The sequence below is a fragment of the Nyctibius grandis genome, chromosome 3, assembly GCF_013368605.1.
Source record: "Nyctibius grandis isolate bNycGra1 chromosome 3, bNycGra1.pri, whole genome shotgun sequence".
In the NCBI taxonomy this organism is placed as follows: domain Eukaryota; kingdom Metazoa; phylum Chordata; class Aves; order Nyctibiiformes; family Nyctibiidae; genus Nyctibius; species Nyctibius grandis.
The window spans coordinates 59,372,117-59,392,689 of record NC_090660.1 but is presented as its reverse complement, the minus strand read 5'-3'; the positions used below and the strand labels follow the sequence as shown (position 1 = coordinate 59,392,689).

Here is a 20,573-nt window from a genome sequence, read left to right as displayed (position 1 = left end):
GGCACAATGTTTTAAATACATTGGTTAATCTATAGAAAGCAGAGATTTGGAAAACGAGTATTTTATGAATATACAAACCTGACTTTTTCTTTGTGACATTTAGCCAATGCTTTGCAGAGACTAGGATCAGGGCAGAGATCGAGAGGAGACTGACCCTTCTTATTACGAATGCTGAGGTCAGCTCCGTTGGCTGCCAGGAAGCAGGCAATAGATGCTGCACTCTTCTTCTCTGCTCCCTGAGTGCCAAGTCCCATTATTAACTGAAAGAAAACAAATACGTAAGCAACTTGAGAGACTCTCTAAACAGTCAGGAATAGTGCGGCTAAAGGAAAACTACTTGACATGCGCTCATACACACACACGTATGTATAAATCTGTAAGCCCAAGGAAGCGTCTCTAGAACTAAAAATCAAAACAACAGTATGGTTGCTTAATTTTGAGTCAGCTATACTTAACTTTCCTTTAAGGAACTAAAATTCAGCAAGGAATAGTTCAGCTACTGAAGCAGTCAATCTCCTGCATACCTATACTCACTTGTGAAGTGGCTATCCTTCTACATAAGCCCTGTAAAGGGCAAAGTCCCAGTGGGTGTATTCAGAACACAGCCAAGTATACTGAAATTGCTCAGTTCAGACAAAATGGTACCATGACCACACTTGGACTGAAAACATAGTTGGGCAGAGAAGTGAATGCTCACCTACTTTTAGTCTAGTGAGTAAAGCACCTGCCCAAGAAAGACTTTATTTCAGTTGTCTTCTTAGCCTGGAGAGGTTTCAACTCACATACCTGTCCTCCTGCCCTTACCATGTAAAGCTCCTTTGGCCTTTTACAACTATTACTCTATTTCTGTATTAGCGTACCCATTACGTACAATTCACAGGGCCAGAGAGAAAAATAAAGAGAGAAGGCTCACTACCGTAGCCCAGCAAGGAGTGGATTCACCTACTCGATCATTCTAGGCCTGCTCCAACATCTTTTTGCATTAAAGCTTCAAATGAAATGCGTAAGTATAATGCAGACCACATGTAACATGAAACCTGCTGGCACCGAGAATCCCTCAAACTGCACTAGACTATATTCAAAGGAACAGCTTTGGCACAGCTGCGACAGCTCCAATCCAGCAGAGTTTGAAGTGCTGAATTCCGGAATTATAAAGGCTTTGATGCTAGGATAGAGGCAGGATTTTGTACACACCTCTTTCCCATTACTTGATTTAAGTGCCCAACTTGCCTGATGTACATCTTTCTATGCCACTTTCAGCTTGTACAGGCTATCCCTGCAACTGGTCTTCTGAAAGCTGGGTGTCAAATATCACCCCTCAAAATTAAAGTAATTTTGGCTGGATTAACAACCATTTTGTATTTAAAGAACTAGATGTGCTATTTTAGACACAACAGCATACAGGAACAAATTTAAAATACCAGACACCTGTCACTGCAGCCCTAAAGGCTGCATGTCTTAAAGTCTGAACTACGAAGACAACAGTTTTGAAAACCCCTCTAGTTATTTCCCCCATCCCTCGGAGGTGACTTGTGAAGAAAAAGGCTGGGTTTGGGTTCATGTCTTGCAGCACATGAAATATGTATTAGAAGTCTTTACCCTGCCTTGATAACTGCAAGATTATCCTCATCATACAGCCACCCGGGTTCCTAGGGAAGCAATTTTTAAAAATCTCAGTCTATATGTTTTTTCTAGTCAGGAGTTCCTATATTAATTAGTATTACACTGAGGTGCTATGAGACTCTTCAAGGTCACTTCATGAGTTCAGAGATACTCACAGTCCTGCATTCTTCCCTATGAGTAGGTACAGCTTGAAAGGCTTCATACCAGGAAAACCAGTAAGTTATGGAAAGAAATTGTTTTGTGGCATTCAGATCACAGAACATTTTAATTTACAAATTCAGACCATTTTTCTGCACCTCAATTACAGTATTGGCTGAAGTGAAGCAGAAATTTTATCTAGCTTCAGCCCGGGTACCTTGGATCATGTCAGTAATCCAGCCAAGGTAGCACAATGCCCAGTAAGAGCTGATTTGCTCTGAGGTTGGCAGAGGAGACATTTTTTGAAGGCATGCCCACACCAAACGATTTGCTGTAGTCCGTCCTTACTTGCTGGGGCAAGAGTTCTCTCACCATCCACACTTCCACCTTACGGGCTCTTAGTTGTTCCTGAACGAAACAGCTATTGTGCCTCCAAGAGGAAAATCAAACACAGCTAACACGATAGTTTGCTTCACTCGGTGTGGATATACACTATGCCAAGACTGGCTCCTCCACCTGGAACAGTCATCAACATTATTCAAGAAAATCTTGAGTCCTAAAATGCCTCTGTGTGCTGTATGCTTTGAAAACACCAAGACAATATTGCATCCCATGACACTTCTCTGGTAGTCTGCAACATTTCAGGCACACAGAATGACAAAAAAAAAAAAATCAGCCCATGCATAAAAATAAACATTATGTCTTAGGGCCTAGTATGGCTGCAGCAAGCCTCCTCTGGAGGGTGCTAGCCCTGAGATGCATCAACACAAGCCAGGCCCAGCCAATTCATCTGCGAGGGAGAAGACTCCACACAAACAGTATAAATATCACCTAAGTAATTGTAACTACTGAGCTATCTTTGAAGCTGTGAACACCTAACCAACTTCCATTAAAGTTTCTTTAGTTTAAGTCAGGATTTAGGCGGTGGCATCATTTTGAATCTTAGAAGTGTTTTAAGGGTCTGAAAGATACCTATGCTAAAATAAATTACACTAAACGAGCCTGGGGAATAATACATTTATTTAGAATAAAAAGTACCCTAGACCAAGGAACACTGCATCTGTAATAAGGCAACTGAAATGACTTTTTTTTTGTGGTGGTGGGGACTGTACTTCAGAAAATTTCTCCTCCTCCCAGCTGTACCATCATCGCCATACGATGGATGAAAAACTTCAAAATTATTTAAAGAAATGGGGTTCACTGCTCATAGCACTTGAATACAGAAATGTTTTTCAGATCGATACCTAAAATGTGTAGGCCTTTGTGTACTATCCAGATTGTTCACTACATGCATTTTAAATAGTCTGCAAAAAATAGCTGAAGAAACCTGACAAAAATTGTTTTAGTTATTACAACAGCTTAATGTTGACATTCAGAAGGAACTACTAAAAAATCAATGCTGAAGAACTCATTCCATATAATTCTACTTATGAAATAAGTTCATGACACCAGTAAAAAGTTTGTTTTATGTTTTAAGCTGTGCTCAAAGCAAAAAGTAACAAATGGTAGAATTTCAACGAAGTTGCTGTCCAAGCAACTTTATCAACTATGAAAAACATCTAAAATCCTGCAAGTAAAATTCCTTTTTCAGTTTATTCAACTGAACAAAAAATCATTACTTGTTGAAGTACTATACTACAAAGAGGCACCCTACGTGGCTCAGTAGGTTGGTATCTTCAAGACAGTATTCCAAAGTGAATTAAAATTTAGCCAAGCAAAAATGAGCTCTAAAATACTACAGATTTACATATCAGATTTGCTATCACACAGACTAAAGGAATCTGGTATGTTTTCCCAATCTTTAAAGGAATTAATAAAAATTAATTAAAAAAATACAGATTCCATCAATTTAACTTAAGTCATCATGTTTACAAAAAGAAAGTCTTACTGTTTCCCAGACTAAATTATTAATCTTATTTATCCTCTATTATCCATCACCTGTAATTGCAATTCTACACAAGACAAATTACATAAGTGTCCTTGGACAGCTTTAAAGGTCCAGATGCCTGCACATACTTTAGCAGCCTAGATCCTGTCTTTTTTTGACATACTATTTTGGGCCAAAGGTGGCTTACTATTAAAACTGTTTACTGGTAAGATCTAGTTTATAGCATTTTTACATTACCTTTATTTAAATAAAGGTAGATAGGTACAAGTATTGTTCTCATTTACTATTCTCCACAAAACAACATTTTCAAGATAGCTTGATCTGCTGATCATCTTAAAGAGTTTTCAGGTATATTTTAGCCAGGCTTGACTCCATCTTTTACATTTCAGCCAGATCTTATGTTGCTGCCGCATAAAACTAAAATAAGTAAGTTTTCACCTCTTCTCTGAGGGCACATATCTTCTCCACACCACTTAAACCTCCCAAATTTGTTAGTTAGGCAAAAATTTTCTCTGCAGCTAAACAAAGTGCAAAAAAAATGACCAATAGTTTGATCAAGCTAAAATAAGAGGTACTGGTTGATCGTGATTTTTTTTAAACATTAGAACAATTTTATGTGATCAGAGATATAATTGTGCAGGGATTTTGTTTGTTTGTTGTGGTTTCTCCTCCCCCTCCCTTTCCTTTTTTGTTTTGATAGAAATAAACCAAAAGTGTATTTTTTTTAAACCAAGATACAGCTCAAATGAAACTAGAAAAAAAAACCTTGTTCTTTGGAACATAAAATCTCCTAAAGCAAAAATTTAAAAAGGTAGTAAAAAAATCCCTACTTCTTGTGTTAAAAAACCTCAAAAAACAACAACTCTGGTTTCATTGTGCATGTCTCTAATGAGATGGGCAACAGAGAAACCTATTTATGACATGCTAAATCAGAGAAAAAATATTTATCTCCCATTCATTCATTCCACAATTAAATACATGCACACAAATTATTTTGGCCACCCCTCACAGAGTCCATTTCAGATCATGGGAACAACTGAGCTGTAATTGCTTTCTTCCTCTCACTTAAAAGGACAGAAGCATTTTCTTACATCAGCCACCCATATTTTAAATCTCTTTTCAAAGTTTATTCCAGTGTATTTCAGTGAGCTAAGTGACCAGTTTGAAAAACATTTGCTGTACAGTGGAATTACTGTTTTGAACAAAGGCTTTTTAATAAAGTTCGTGGCGGTTTTTGAATGAAATGCAAAACTTACCACCCGCGGATAAATGAGAAAAAAAATTATGACACTAGTAACTAATGATTCAGCAAATCTGACCCACTGTCATGTTGTGCATCTTTAATATTTAAAGAAAAATTTGTTGTTTGCTTTTCTCAATCCCAATCACTCCAGAATTTGATTTGTCCTTTGCCTCTCAGCAACACTATAAATTTCATCTTTGCATATGGTGTTCACAGAGCTTTTTGGGTGTGAGCATGTATTTTTTCAATAAAACATTTTGATCTTTATTACCTGGAGTTTCTTTGATTATTTCCTTACTACAGAACAATTTCTGAAATGAACTCTGTCAGAAAGATACATAACAATAAACATATGGAGATAAGAATGCCTTGTTCTAACAGCATAAGTTTCCAGACAGTTAGAGAAGCAGCTAAACAATTAAAGCTACAAAGACATGTAAGATATTGAATCACAGAAAACGTAATTGTAGTCTTATTCTGTACTGTAATACTGTTTATTTCTCGTTGCTAAAAAGCTATTTTTGATTTTTTTGGCAGCCACACATGTTCTCTACGGCAGAGAGATTTGTAGAAACATTTTGAACTAAATAACCCGTATTTTTCTTTAACAAAGGCAATGACTACACGTGAAAAGCCACATATAACAACATGATTTCTGCCTACACTGCAGTCTTATGCAGAATGTCTACATAAACCTATGCTGCCAAAACCAAGTTCAACAGTACAGAACTAGACGAACTAGACAAACTAGACAAATAGACAAATTAACAGAAAAAAAAAGGAATAAGTAAATGCATTTTATTTACTGTGTTCTTTGATGGCTCCCAAGCAGTATCTACCTTGCCCACATCTTGCATGTCTTGGAGTTGTCGGAGCTGTGATAGGGTGTGGTGTCTCAAGGCTTCATGCAGGGGAGTATCCCCATCTTTATCCTGAATATCCAGCTTAGCACCTGCACGGACTAAGAGCTGAAAAGAGAAAGAACACAATTTAAAATTCAAAAACCCGTATTTGTTCATTTTAAAACTAATTTCAGTGAAACTATGATTTAGAATGCTCTAGGAGGTCCAAAAGGGTTATTCTTTTATCTTGCTACAATTCACAGTTGAGTTTATTTACATTTATTTTCCATACTTGGAGCTCAGCCCTCAACTGAAGCATTTACGTCTTTCAAAGATCAAGCTTAATTCAGCAAAAACCTAATGCTTTCCTGTGCTCTGAGGGAGCGCTACAAGAGATGCTATTTTAGAGGACTCTTTCTACTGTCCAAAACCTTTAAATCCTACAAGACAACCTACAATGTTAACATATTACAGCAACATATCAGAAACAGAACAAGTGGGCAGTACTTTAAATACGTATATATTCTTTACTGTTAGGTTTCAATTACCTCAAAAATCACCACTTTCACATCATGCTAAACTTTACAGCTTAATTTACATGTCCTCCCATTAGCAAAGTAGTTAAGCATGTACTTAGGTTTATCCTTAATCAACAGAAGACGTAAAATCCACTGACACTATTAATACTATGTCAGAACACTTTGGAAAGTAACGAACTGTAAGATTCATCTTTAAGGCTAATTTTAGACACATGTTCCAGGTCACATGACATGAAAGCAAGTGTAAGGCTGCACAGGCCCTCCTGTTCATACTGCCTTTGCATACAGCCCTCCCATAACTCGATGCACCAGAACTTTCTTAAATATGCTGTCAAACAAAACAAATCAACATACGCTGACAAATAACAACTACCCCTAAAATTTAAACCCTGTCATTGTCACTATTCCAAAACCTGTGGAGAGCAGCTGAGGTTTTAACTTTAGTTCTGAGCTTTTGCTACTCTGCAAAATTTGCATTAGCAACAAGAGACAAAAGGCACAGCCTAGAAACAGGAATACATGAAGGTGGATCTCCCCCTTCAGAACCTGCACGCTTGCAAGGATCTCAGCCTCTCGGAACCAAAGAATCTCAGACTCTAGAACAGGCTAAAAGGAAAATAGCTTAAAATGAATTTGGAACTTAATTTTCAAGGAAATACCTGCCTGGAATTGGCTGCAGGTTATCATTTTCCCCAACTTGTTCTTCCACAAGTGAAACCAAGAAAACCAGCTAATAGTTGCAACATTCTCCCCCCAACTTCCTACATTCTCTAAATGGACTTACTCTGGCCCAATTTTTCTTTCTCATATTCATATCTTGGGTCTGCCACTAGCTATTTACTGCTTAAGAGTTTCTCCTGAAAGAAAATCTACAAGAGAACTCTTGTCAGAGGAACCTGTAATCCCTGGCTACCACAGAAATTCAAAGCCTTTGAGTTTAAAAAAAAAAAAAAAGAAAGAAAAATTAAAAAAAAGGCAAACCACCACCTTCTGTCATTGCAGCAGGGCTTTTAAAAGACCCGTGCTACCTTTGACCACTATTCCACAGATGCCTGAGGGTACAACCCAGCCCTGGAAGGTACCCAATAGGAATTAGTTTTGAAATATGGAGTCAACATGTTCTTTGCATGGCTGCATGAGTTATTTTAGGACTTCTCAAAGTTAAACCAACTCTGAAGTACAGATACTCTACAGGGTCATTCACTTAAATGTTCTCAGATATTAGCATATTAGTCCAATACATGTACTAGTTCTTCTACATGCCTACCTTCCCCACCTTCCAGCTCATCTGCTACATTAGTATTGTATTCCCAGCTACCATGTCAGTTCCAGAAGAGCACAAGAGCTCAGCAAATACAGCTACCAAACAGCTTGCAGGATGCAAGTGACACTGACTCTAGGAAACCATTCTTTTGGTAGCAAGCAGTTCCAGGTATAGGGCCATATCACATGTTTCACTGTAATGGTATCACATCCATCAACCCTTGGAGATGGAGAAACCTTATGGCAAAATAATGCTAAACAGAACTGCAGATACAGGTCTGCGTAGGGGGGACAATTCTCTGTAGGCCTAAACAAGAGACAGTTTTTCATATAAGATGACTCTCACTCTACAAAGACAAATTTTAAAAATTTACGCAGAGGGCTAAGGCCAGGCTGATGTATTCACTCACAGGGAACATTTCCTACAGCAGTGAGTGCTCTCTCTCAGCCTCAGCAGCCCATGCTAGCAATCCAAACACTAAGTTACACAGGTCCCCTACAGACAGTGCACACAGGCCAGAATGGGCAAGCTGTGCCAGATGCCCATTTCCTGTGCCAGTAACAAAATTTTGTTAAATTGAAGTATTAACTTTAGCAACCATGCAAGCAAAAAAAAAACAGAAATAGCACTACTTTCACCAGTAAAGTACTTCTGTTACTGCTTATAGCTCTCCCAAGCTAAGAACAGGGAAAGTTACACACTCAGAAGACTGAAAAGTAGTTAAACTCATGAAGAGATGTTTCACCTAGCTACAATTTGCAAAAGCTATGAGCAAGAATAATTACTCATACAGCAAGAGGCATCACAAATGCTGTTTGACGGTCCCATTAGAGGACCACAAGACTCAGACAAGCAACAGAGGAACACATTCTTCCTTACTCAACAAGGAGGGATGCTGTAATTGGCAACTGCATAGAGGAAACCCTAATGTACACGTACAAAAATTTAGCACTCCTGAAATGCCCTTCATATTGCCAACTGTTCTTCTGGACAAGTTGGCAGGTTTCTGAAGCAATCAAAATTAGTCATACAAACATTCAATGGCTACATGTTGTTAAATCATTTTTCAAATGTTCATGAAGTACCCATATCTTAACAGCTACAATCAGCTTGAGTCAAATACCATTAACCATATGACTTATTGCAAATAAGATACTTACCCTAACAATTTGTGTATGCTGTCGTTCAACAGCAAGGTGCAGAGCAGTTTGCTGGTTAACATTCTGGATATCCAGGTTAGCATTGCCCTGAAAGATATTCAAAGCATTAGAGCATTATCATCCCAGCAATTCATCTACAGGCAAGGCAGTCCATTAGGGCACTGAACACAACCCTGAATATCAGAATCATAGAACGGTTTGGGTTGGAAGGGACCTTAAAGATCATCTAGTTCCAACCCCCCTGCCACAGGCAGGGACACCTTTCCTCTAGACCAGGTTGCTCAAAGCCTCATCCAATCTGGCCTTAAACACTGCCAGGGAGAGGGCAGCCACAACCTCTCTGGGCAACCTGTTCCAGTGTCTCACCACCCTCACAGTAAAGAATTTCTTCCTAATATCTAATCTAAATCTACCCTCTTTCAGTTTAAAACCATTCCCCCTTGTCCTGTCACTACATGCCCTTGTAAAAAGCCCCTCTCCAGCTTTCCTGTAGGCCCCCTTCAGATACTGGAAGGCTGCTATGAGGTCTCCCCGGAGCCTCCTCCAGGCTGAAGAGCCCCAACTCTCTCAGCCTGTCTTCATAGGAGAGGTGCTCCAGCCCTCTCATCATCTTCATGGCCCTCCTCTGGACTCGTTACAACAGCTCCATGTCCTTATGTTGGGGGCCCCAGAGCTAAACACAGTACTCCAGGTGGGGTCTCACAAGAGTGGAGTAAAGGGGCAGAATCACCTCCCTCGACCTGCTGACCGGCTCATGTTGAGCTTCTCGTCAATCATCACCCCCAAGTCCTTCTCCTCAGGGCTGCTCTCAATCCATTCTCTGCCCAGCCCATATTTGTGCTTGGGATTGCCCCCACTCACATGCAGGACCTTGCACTTGGCCTTGTTGAATTTCATGCGGTTTGCACAGGCCCAGCTCTCAAGCCTGTCAAGGTCCCTCTGGATGGCATCCCTTCCCTCCAGTGTGTCAACCACACCACACAGCTTGGTGTCATCAGCAAACTTGCTGAGGGCACACTCAATCCCACTGTCCATGTCACCTCCTAGTTTGGAGATTTGAGAGCAGAAGTGATTAAATACTTTAATTATTCACTGTACAGATGTTGATCTGTTGAATCAAACTAGGTATCAAATTTTTCAGTCCCTCTGCATCATTAGGCCATTGTAATGATCTCAAAGGCAAGTTTGACCTTAGAGCTCACCACGTGTCCTTCCCTGCTCCACCGCTTCTGCATTGCGATGTAGGCGTAAAGCAGCAAACTATTTTCACATCAGATCGTTAACTGAAGCGCGACATCTAAATCCTCCTGAGAAAAGAGTCCTACCTGATGTACCAAAAGTTCAGCCACTTCCACGTGATTATTAAGAGCTGCCAGATGTAACGCAGTGTAACCGTCATCTTTTTTCTCGTCAACAATCCATGGTCGTGGTAACTTGGACAACAATACACGCATTGCACTGAAATAAACATGTGGAGATGCACCTATAATGTATTTGTTGAACGACAACACTAAAACAATATTCATTCTCAGAACTACAAAGTAGTAGTAGCTAAAATAACATTAGTATTTTTTCAAAAAGAGAAAGTGGGTGAAAAGCTATACTGACAGTTCTGAAGCATAATAATTTCATGTTCAGTTCCTTCTAGTTAGAGCATACAAACAAACTATACAATACCCAAAACAGAGTGTGGGAATCAGATTTTTTGAGAAGAATGTTATCTAGCAGTAAAAATTATCTTAAGAATAAGTATTCACACAAATTCTGAAACACAGACAACAATGTTCTCCCTCAAAATCCTTATAGCATGTTTCACTTAAGTATTCAATGAGCAAGTTCACTATGTTAGATTTCTTTAAAATTATCACTTTATGAACTGATGCCATGGGCTGTGACGGTGAAGACTTCCAATTTCTGAGATAAAACTGGAGTAAGACCTCTTAGGCACAGGCAAAAGAAATGCTGAAACTGTAAAGCAAGTGAGTGGAATATTTTCCTAACAGATAGTGGCTGAGTATAACATACCATGGCAATGTCTAGTACTCAACGCCACTTCTGTATGTGCTTACCAAGATGCCTACCAAAGGAAGGGGATTTATTATCTTACGCCTCGAATTCAAGGGTGGGGAAAAGCAGCTCAATTACTAGAGTATTAAAGCAGACTAAAATCCATGAAGTCCAAAGACTGCAGTGTTAAGGGTATTAATAACACATGCTAGCTAAACAAATTGTTCAATCTTGTATCCTTTTAGAAATACACTTAAGTTCACGTGTCTTCACTTAGCTTTTGGAACAGGTAAGTAACCAAAATTAATTCCCTTATTGTCTTATCTTTATAATTAGCACATGCAGCTCCCTTATTACAGCTCCTCAGAGATAAACAGAAAACTAGAAACTGCTATAATCTTGTGCCAGGAAACCTCTTCTGTCATTTGATCTTTCCCTACCATTGAAGCAGCATGCTATTTTCAGGAGAAACAGAGTTTCTTCACAAAATTCAAACTCTAAAATCCAAGTAACACTAGCTAATGCAAGTGGAACCACTCATTCTCAGAATGCCTTGCAAGGCAGATACTATAATGGGATTAAACAGTTCTTCATCAGCCACTTGATATTGAAAACATGGGATCTCAATAAGCCTCAGAAATATCCTCATAAAATGAGCCTCTCTGCTTTGACTTAAAAATATTCTCAACAGATAGCAGTAAGATGACAGTGCTGTCAAGTAATAACTGAGCTCCTAATTCATTCCAGTAACCTGTTACCTTGAACACCCACACCACGTAAGTGCTATTCACTCCTAAGCTCTCTTTTAGACTAAGCCAACAAGTTTCCCATAAAACAAACAAACTAAAAGCTGTGGTTCTGGGGAAAGCTCACTCCAATGCGCCCTCCTGAAAAGCAGAAGAAAGAGTCCATGAGGTAGACTACTGTACCAGTACGTAAGTGCACTCCTTCCTACACACTGCTTGGACGCTATCCTAATAGACCCTGACTTCACAGAATCACAGAATGTTAGGGATTGGAAGGGACCTCGAAAGATCATCTAGTCCAATCCCCCTGTCGGGGCAGGATTGCCTAGACCATATCACACAGGAACGTGTCCAGGCTGGTTTTGAATGTCTCCATGGAAGGAGACTCCACAACCTCTCTGGGCAGCCTGTTCCAGTGTTCAGTCACCCTCACCGTAAAGAAGTTTTTCCTCAAATTTAAGTGGAACCTCCTGTGCTCCAGCTTGCACCCATTGCCCCTTGTCCTGTCAAGGGATGTCACTGAGAAGAGCCTGGCTCCATCCTCTTGACACTTGCCCTTTACATATTTATAAGCATTAATGAGGTCACCCCTCGGTCTCCTCTTCTCTAAGCTAAAGAGACCCAGCTCCCTCAGCCTCTCCTCATAAGGGAGATGTTCCACTCCCTTAATCATCTTCGTGGCTCTGCGCTGGACTCTCTCTAGCAGTTCCCTGTCCTTCTTGAACTGAGGGGCCCAGAACTGGACACAATACTCCAGATGCGGCCTCACCAGGGCAGAGTAGAGGGGGAGGAGAACCTCTCTCGACCTGCTGACCACACCCCGTCTAATACACCCCAGGATGCCATTGGCCTTCTTGGCCACAAGGGCACACTGCTGGCTCATGGTCATCCTGTTGTCCAGTAGGACCCCCAGGTCCCTTTCCCCTACGCTGCTCTCCAACAGCTCTGCCCCCAACTTGTACTCATACATGGGGTTGTTCTTGCCCAGATGCAGGACTCTACACTTGCCCTTGTTATATTTCATTAAATTTCTCCCTGCCCAACTCTCCAGCCTGTCCAGGTCTCTCTGAATGGCTGCGCAGCCTTCCGGTGTGTCAGCCACTCCTCCCAGTTTGGTGTCATCAGCGAACTTGCTGACAGCGCACTCTAATCCCTCATCCAAGTCATTAATGAATATATTGAATAGAACTGGTCCCAGAACCGACCCTTGTGGAACTCCGCTAGACACAGACCTCCAACTGGACTCTGTCCCACTGACCACTACTCTCTGGCTTCTTTCCTTCAGCCAGTTCACAATCCACCTCACTACCCGATCATCCAGACCACACTTCCCCAGTTTAGCTGCAAGGATGCTGTGGGAGACCGTGTCAAACGCTTTACTGAAATCGAGATAGACCACATCCACAGCTTTACCACCATCTATCCACCGGGTAACATCCTCATAAAAGGCTATCAAGTTGGTTGAGCAAGACTTCCCCTTGGTGAAGCCATGCTGAGTGCCCCTAATGATCCCCCTATCCTTGATGTGCCTAGAGACAGCACCAAGAACAAGTTGTTCCATCACCTTTCCGGGGATGGAGGTGAGGCTGACCGGTCTATAGTTACCCGGGTCCTCCTTCCTGCCCTTTTTGAAGACTGGAGTGACATTCGCTTTCCTCCAGTCCTCAGGCACCTCTCCCGTTGCCCACGACTTAGCAAAGATGATGGAGAGTGGCCTAGCAATGACTTCCGCCAGCTCCCTCAGCACCTGCGGGTGCATCCCATCAGGGCTCGTGGATTTATGGACGTCCAGATTGCTTAATTGGTCCCTGACCCAGCCCTCATCAACCAAGACAGATTCCTCCTCTATCCTGACTTCTTCTGAGGCCTCAGGGGTCCGGGGCTCCTCAGGACAGCCTCCAGCAGTATAGACAGAGGCAAAGAAGGCATTCAGGAACTCCGCCTTCTTTTTATCCTCTGTCTCCAGGACCCCCACCTCATTCATCAGTGGGCCTACATTGCCTCTAGTGTTGGCTTTACCTGCAATGTATTTGAAGAAGTCCTTTCTGTTGTCCTTGACCTCTCTTGCAAGGTTTAATTCCAAGGAGGCCTTAGCTTTCCTAGTTGCCTCCCTACATCCTCTGACAACAGACTTATATTCCTCCCAAGTGGCCAGCCCCTCCTTCCACGATCTGTACACTCTCTTCTTCCACTTGAGTTTGCCCAGCAGTTCCCTGTTTAACCATGCAGGTCTCCTGGTACCCTTCCTCGACTTCCTACCTGCTGGGATGCTCTGATCTTGAGCTCGGAAGAAGCAGTCCTTGAATGCTAACCAACTATCTTGGGCCCCCGTACCTTCTAGTACCCTGTCCCATGGGATTTCCCCTAGCAATTGCTTGAAAAGGCCAAAGTTGGCCCTCCTGAAGTTCAGGGTTGCGATTCTGCTAGCTATTCTGTTCCTGCCACATGAGATCCTGAACTCTACCATCTCATGGTCTCATCACAACCAAGGCTGCCCTCAACCTTCACCTCTTCAACCAGACTCTCCTTGTTAGTGAGGATAAGATCCAGCAGCGCTCCTCTCCTAGTTGGCTCATCCACCATTTGCATCAGAAAGTTATCATCAACGCACTGGAGGAACCTCCTGGACTGGGGATGGCTGGCTGAGTAGGCCTCCCAGCAAATATCAGGGTAGTTGAAATCCCCCATGACAACCAGGCCCTGTAATTGCGAGACTGCTCTCAGCTGCCTGTAGAAGGCCTCATCACCCTCCTCATCCTGATCTGGTGGCCTGTAACAGACACCCACAACAGTATCACCCCTGCCAGCCTGCCCCTTAATTCGCACTCACAAACTCTCAACTCGCTCCTGATCCGCCCCTGGACAGAACTCCGCCCCTGGCAGACTTCTTAAGCATCTGCATGTTCTCCTGCTACTGCACTGAGTATGCAACATCAGTCTTCAGTTTCACATTTAATACACCATCCTGGCAGTTGCAGTATAACAGTCACTTTTTTTTCCCCTAGATTCAGAGTGCCTGAAGGAACCACAACCAAGCAACTGCATCTTCAGGCCGCACGATCACACAGGCCCACAGGACACCCAATGACCAATTGCTACGTGGAACATCTGCAGCCAGGCTGCTCTGGAGGTTCATCCTTCGCAGAGTGGACATAAGCACTTGGTCAGGAACTGAATGCATTTTGCAGACGGTGGGTTATCTCCATCATTTTAGACTCCATCATAATCACAGCTTTCTTGAGGTAAGCAAATAAATAAGAAACCATTCTCAGCCCCTTAGGATTTTTTGTTTTCCTGGCAGGACCAAGTTTCTCACTTCTTCACAGTTCAAATCACTTATAACACAGCAAAATAAGACAACAACACTTAACAGATTATACATTGCTCGTTGTGAATCACTGCTCAGCTTCTATTCATAACGCCTTCTACAGCTCTGTCACGTGCTAGGAAATAAAGAGTAGAATATTTTGGGGAAAAAAACCCCAAACCACCAACATTAAGTCTTTGAGAGATTCACTTATGCAGGAGTTTCCAAAATTAAGGGTGTAATTCAGTAAAACACAAGTTACCAAAGCTTTATGAAATGTGGCAAAATAAATGAATATTAGTTGCATTGATAAACGTCATTTATTTTGTAATGAAACGATGTATTCTCAAACCTAGGATATAAATGTGTCTGGTTCGCAACATCAGAACTGTTTCTAGCTGTCTTAGAGAGGGAGCGAGTCTGGAGCACTGTGGTTCGTGTCGTACCTGGACTGTACCTGGGCACACCACTATCAGCTCTTCAGGAAGCTGGGCTGATACAGACCACGCCTCAGGAGCACATGATACCAGCAGCACAACAAGCCGGTCTACTTTCTACAGCGGTTTCCCGCAGGGTATCATGTCATGTAAGCTCTTTATCTTCACCTGCCAGGCTCAGTGCTTCTAAAACCCCGTAAAGCTCTTCAGTATCTACTGTGGATCATCTAAAAAGCACAACAAAAATTACCTGAAAATTCCTTATGACTGACAGAAGCAATATGACCACTGTGAGTGACCAGTAAAAGGAAGGACAACAATAACCTAAGAAAAAAAACAAGGCCAAGACATTTTTTTTTACAACTGCAACTACAACTTGAGAAACGCTATGAGAAGGCACCAACACTCAAATCTCTTATTATAGCCAGCTTGTCTCCAAAGTAGCTCTAGTCACTAGACGAGGAACTGTCCTAACCAACTCGGATGATATTTTGTATCTTTTTCTTCAGTAAGGAAATAAGGAAACTGCCAACTCCACAAATAAATTAAATAAAATTTAAAGTACATTCACACACTTTAATAGATGCATCGAGACGTGAATATACTTCAGAAACATTATTGTTGCCATTTTTTAACACCTCTCATCTTTGAAAGAAATCAATTGACTTGATATTTTGTATGCTATGAGAAAATTCACTCATCCTAATATTTGCAAGAGCTCTAGCCTTACCAAATCCTCTTTCAAATCTTTTCCTATTTAGTTTGCTGTCAAATAGCAGGAAAATTTTCATCTGCAGTTCAACTGTAAAATATCTGGAGGCATCTTGCTTTCACATAAATGAGATGCCTGTTACATTTTTGGATGCTTCTAAAATGTATTGGTCCTACTGAAAAAACAGAGGGACCAATAAAACAAACAAACAGCTTCTATATGTAATAGATTTTTATCTTACTTTTCACAGCAAAGCATCAGAGGGCCAGTAACTACTACTCAGTTGCTTCTGCCTATCCAAGTAGAGACCACATCTCTCTCTCTTCCAGACTGTGCTAAATTACTGGGCAGTAGGGCAGAAGGACTGTTTTATGGACATGACACCTTAAAATTCTGCAAGATATTGATATGCTACAAATGGCAAATTCTTTTATGATGCTCAGTGGCTGCATCCTCCTCCTCGTTAGCTGACAGGTAGTTTCTTTCAATGCACAAGATCCTGTTCTTCCACACTGCAGCCTTCCTTCCGACAGCTATTCTATTTTGCAGGATTTTCTAGAGCTGCTGCCAAAATTCTGACAGCTAAGTGGCTACCATTCAGAACAGTACTCACTGGAATAGGCATGCACTGTATCATAAAAAGTCATATTAGTGAATCAATGCTGCATGCCAATTACACAGTAATTCCTGATTCACTTTTCCACATGAAGTGTTAAAGAAGCAGCCAAGTTGTACCACCCAATTTTCAGCACCACAACACACATGTGGTCCTGAAAACTTGCTTTCATCTTGTATACATTAAAACAGACCACAGACTACTTTCACTGTAATTGTACTGAGAAGTTCAAGAAATCAGCAAATTTAACAGTAACCCTGACCATGAAATCAGCCAAAGAAAACTCTTCAGGTTATTATTTTCAGTGTATTCAACTGTTACAGATTACATGGCTAACTGAGTAGCTGCAAAGATTACTGATAAGATGGTTAAAACTCCTGTTGAAACACTGAAATCACAACATCATGATGCTATTTAAAGATTATTACTAAAGCATTACCAATGAATAAAAATTTGTAACAGGCAAGCTTTGGCATTTGTTGGTCTGCAGTATTTTCAGGTTACCAGGAAGCTGATAAAATATTCTGGGCCTTTTTCAGTTGGATGATCTTTTGCAAGTTCTGAAATTTTCTAGATGGGACAAAAAAAGAAAAACTTCGGTGAAAATTTTTGAGGAAGTTCTCTGTAAAACTTCAAACTAGGTGAGAAAACTAGTTCTTCTTTCATAGGAGCTAAACACCACCTCAGTGAAAAAGGTAACAAGAAAGCACATGTGTGTACAGGGGGCTGAGATCAGGGTATCTGTTGCTTTCCCAGGTCCAGCTGTTGGGGGTACAGTGACTTATAAAGCCCACTATAATTCACATAATTCATCCCCATAAAATAACAGTCCAGGCTCTAACAGTTAGAAGTGATTTGGTAGAAGGAACACCCATTTATACTGTGTTACATTTAATCTGAGATGTAGAAGAGTAACAGCAAATGCTGCTGCTGTACGCACCTTTAATTTGACCTTGCCACATGAGTATTTTTTCTTTTTTTTTTTTTTTTTTTAAAGTTCAGGTTTTAGAGAGTCTGGAACCACAGCTTAACATAGATACGATGTATTTAAATTATAACTAATAGCAGAATGCAAATTCAACAGCATTAATTTTATATTTGCAACATAAAATGCATCACAGATCTGAACTATACACTAATTCATTTTTAGCCACATAGAGCCGTTGTTTCAACACCAGTTACCAACATTAGACATACAAAAAAAAAATCATTGTTATGACCAAAAGTTTTAACATATGGTATATTATTCATTATCAACTTACATATAAAATATCTTTCCTCACGCAGTATTTTACTCAGAATTTTTCCAGATGCCCATCAGCATTATCTGAGAATGCCACATAGAATAATGGATTTATTTGAAAAAAATCTACATGATAAAAGTACTTGTAAGCAAGATGAAACTAGCACCTCATTGTATATATAAAAAAAAAAAAAATCCAGATTTCGCATTTCTAACTGCAAAGACATCCTTCCACCCTGTTTAAAAAAATACGTAAAGAAAAACTAGAGAAGATTCTCCGCTAGCAACTGCAATTTGACTGCCGAATGATTTAAACAGGCAAGGTGGGGAGTTTGTGGGATGGTGGTGGGGTGGTTTTGTTTGTTTGGCCTTTTGGGGGTTTTTTGGGTTTTTTTAATGAACAGATACTTAGCTGTAAAACAACAGAGAGACTATTTTACAATCAGCATAAGCACATTTAACTTAAATTGCTACTGAAAGACACAATCCCACTTTTCCCTGCACTTCAATTCCTGCATTATGTTGGCTCTACAGACACATCACTGTGTAGTGAGTGAAGCAACCTGCCAGACTCTTGATTTGGCAAGTTTGCTTTCAGACAGATCAATGAGATAATCCAACTTACCCTGCAACTTCATGATCTCTAGAAGCAATAGGAATAAGGAAATGATGAAGCTAGAGTTGCAGGGATGGCAGGCTGCCCTTTCCAGAACAGCTGTCTTAGATCAGCATAAACTTATCTGGAATCGTATCTCTAGGGGTTGTAATGATTCAGTCCACTTTCTACTACAAGTTTCTCTATTTCTCTGCCATTCTCCTTTCTCAGGTCAGCTTTCCACTGTCTCAGTGTGACATGGTTTCATAATATAAGATATTTTACAGCAATCCTAGCTTGAAGTATCCCCCCCCGCCCTGCTTATTCCCACCCTCGGCTCAGCTAAACCTCTTCACCTGCTTCCTGTTACATCCTCAACCAGCTGAAGGAACGGATCAGATTTAAAGACAGCTTCCATTGCAAAGTTTTCTTTTAAGGCCATGTAGTCTGACATGCATTTTACAACACAATAGAAGCAAGACTACTTTTTACTAATCTCATTCCTGTCCTCTGACTACCACCTCTGCTCAAAAAAAAAAAAAAAACAAACCACAAAAAGTGGTCCCAACACATCTAAAGAGTCACCCTTTTTTTGTTGGATTATTTCTCATACAGAATAGTACTCTAAGCTTGTGTTAAAGAAAAAATTTCTACAACAGCTTGCTCACTGTGAAGCCAAGGAAATATTTGTACCAACATAGTGCAAGAAGTAACACAGGAACAGGACAGTGCTATTTTTGGCAACGATATGATCTTAAGTGCACGTCAGCACACAACTTAAAGCAAAATCAGTTCCCTGATCTGGTTCACACCACACTCACTGTGCAGTACGAGTTACACTGGAAGAATGAAGAAGGAAGTACCCCTCAGGAACAAGTAACAAAGAGTAGATTAATACCTTAGACTGGTATTACTGAGCACACTGTATCTTGAAATTCGAGTTTAATACTTCATATCTGACTGATGGCTCAGCATAAGTTTAAGTAGGCAGGTTGTTTCCTTCTTGTCTCTCAGATTTTCAAGTATCTCTGGTATCTGAAAAATCTATTTCAATATACATGAAACTAAAGAAACAATGAGGTATATAAATTTACATGGGATTCACAAAAATGTATTCTGTATTAGTCTAGATCTTAGACAATGATTTTGCCTTCATTGTATGATTCTGAAATTGAAGAAAGAGAAATGAAAAAGTGTGACTTAACAGAAAGCAACACTGCAACAGAAGTCAGGGGGTAAGCAGCTACCAAGCACAGGACAACGCCAACATAAAAAGAGGAAGCAAAGAAAGTATAAATCCAGGACAGCAGTCCATTCAGGACTTTGTGATTCACTCTCTACCCTACAGTACTGAACTTTAATGCATTAGTAACTACTAATTATATCAATATTAATTGGGATTACATTTTCATTTAATAAGTTTGTTTAATTTTAGATTGAGACATTTTCAGCTTTTTCACTCTTCATGCTCCTGAGCAACATAAAAAATTTTGTCTAAAAATTATAAAGTCTTGAAGTATTCAGGTTCCTGTTACATTTAAATAGCTAAATTTCAGTTACTTTATTCTTTTCTGAAGAAAACATTCCATTACTCCCTATGAATATGAAAATTCCTCTTTTCATATTTTGAATGTGTAATTATTTTTCTTGTTATAGGCCAATTTTGTACACATGAAAGTCAGATTAACGGACTGAGCTGTTCACTTGATTTTTTTATTCTTAAGCATTTGAGTTTTTTCAAAGAACAGTAGCACCTAATTTACACATGCATTTGTATTTTAAAAGTAATTTTATAGCTAAGCATTATATGCAAAATACTGTGGAATTATTAAACATAATAGTATGGAATTATATGAACTTACTAATTACAGCAAAGGTTCGGTTTTTTTTTTCAAATAATTTCTAACTTGATTTGAATATGGAAATGTGGGGCCACAAATCGGCATCAACTTCTTATTTATAAAATAACAGTATGGTTTGCAGTTGCAAACTTAAAACTAGACGTAGAACAAGGCCGCTTAGACCTCAGGTTAAACACCATGTTGTTACTTGTGGCATTTTGCACCGATCAAGAAACCAGGTTACACAACCTGCCGTGGCAGCACAGGATATTTATTGTTCTGTATCTCCGCGAAGTCCTTGCCTTGCTACTAGCAGGGCTGCCTTTCCCCCCCTCCTCTATCTCTCCTCCCCCCCACCCCCCACCAACGTTT

At 40.4% G+C, this 20,573-nt stretch overlaps 1 protein-coding gene across 1 annotated transcript in view; it reads right to left on the bottom strand.

Moving 5' to 3' along the window:
- Nucleotides 1–20,573, bottom strand: part of MIB1 (MIB E3 ubiquitin protein ligase 1) — an 85,644-nt gene that overhangs the window by 17,454 nt on the left and 47,617 nt on the right. Inside the window, 4 exon segments of the mRNA XM_068396086.1 lie at nucleotides 79–260; nucleotides 5,699–5,860; nucleotides 8,698–8,784; nucleotides 10,023–10,155. Of these exon segments, the coding sequence (XP_068252187.1) occupies nucleotides 79–260; nucleotides 5,699–5,860; nucleotides 8,698–8,784; nucleotides 10,023–10,155 (564 nt within the window).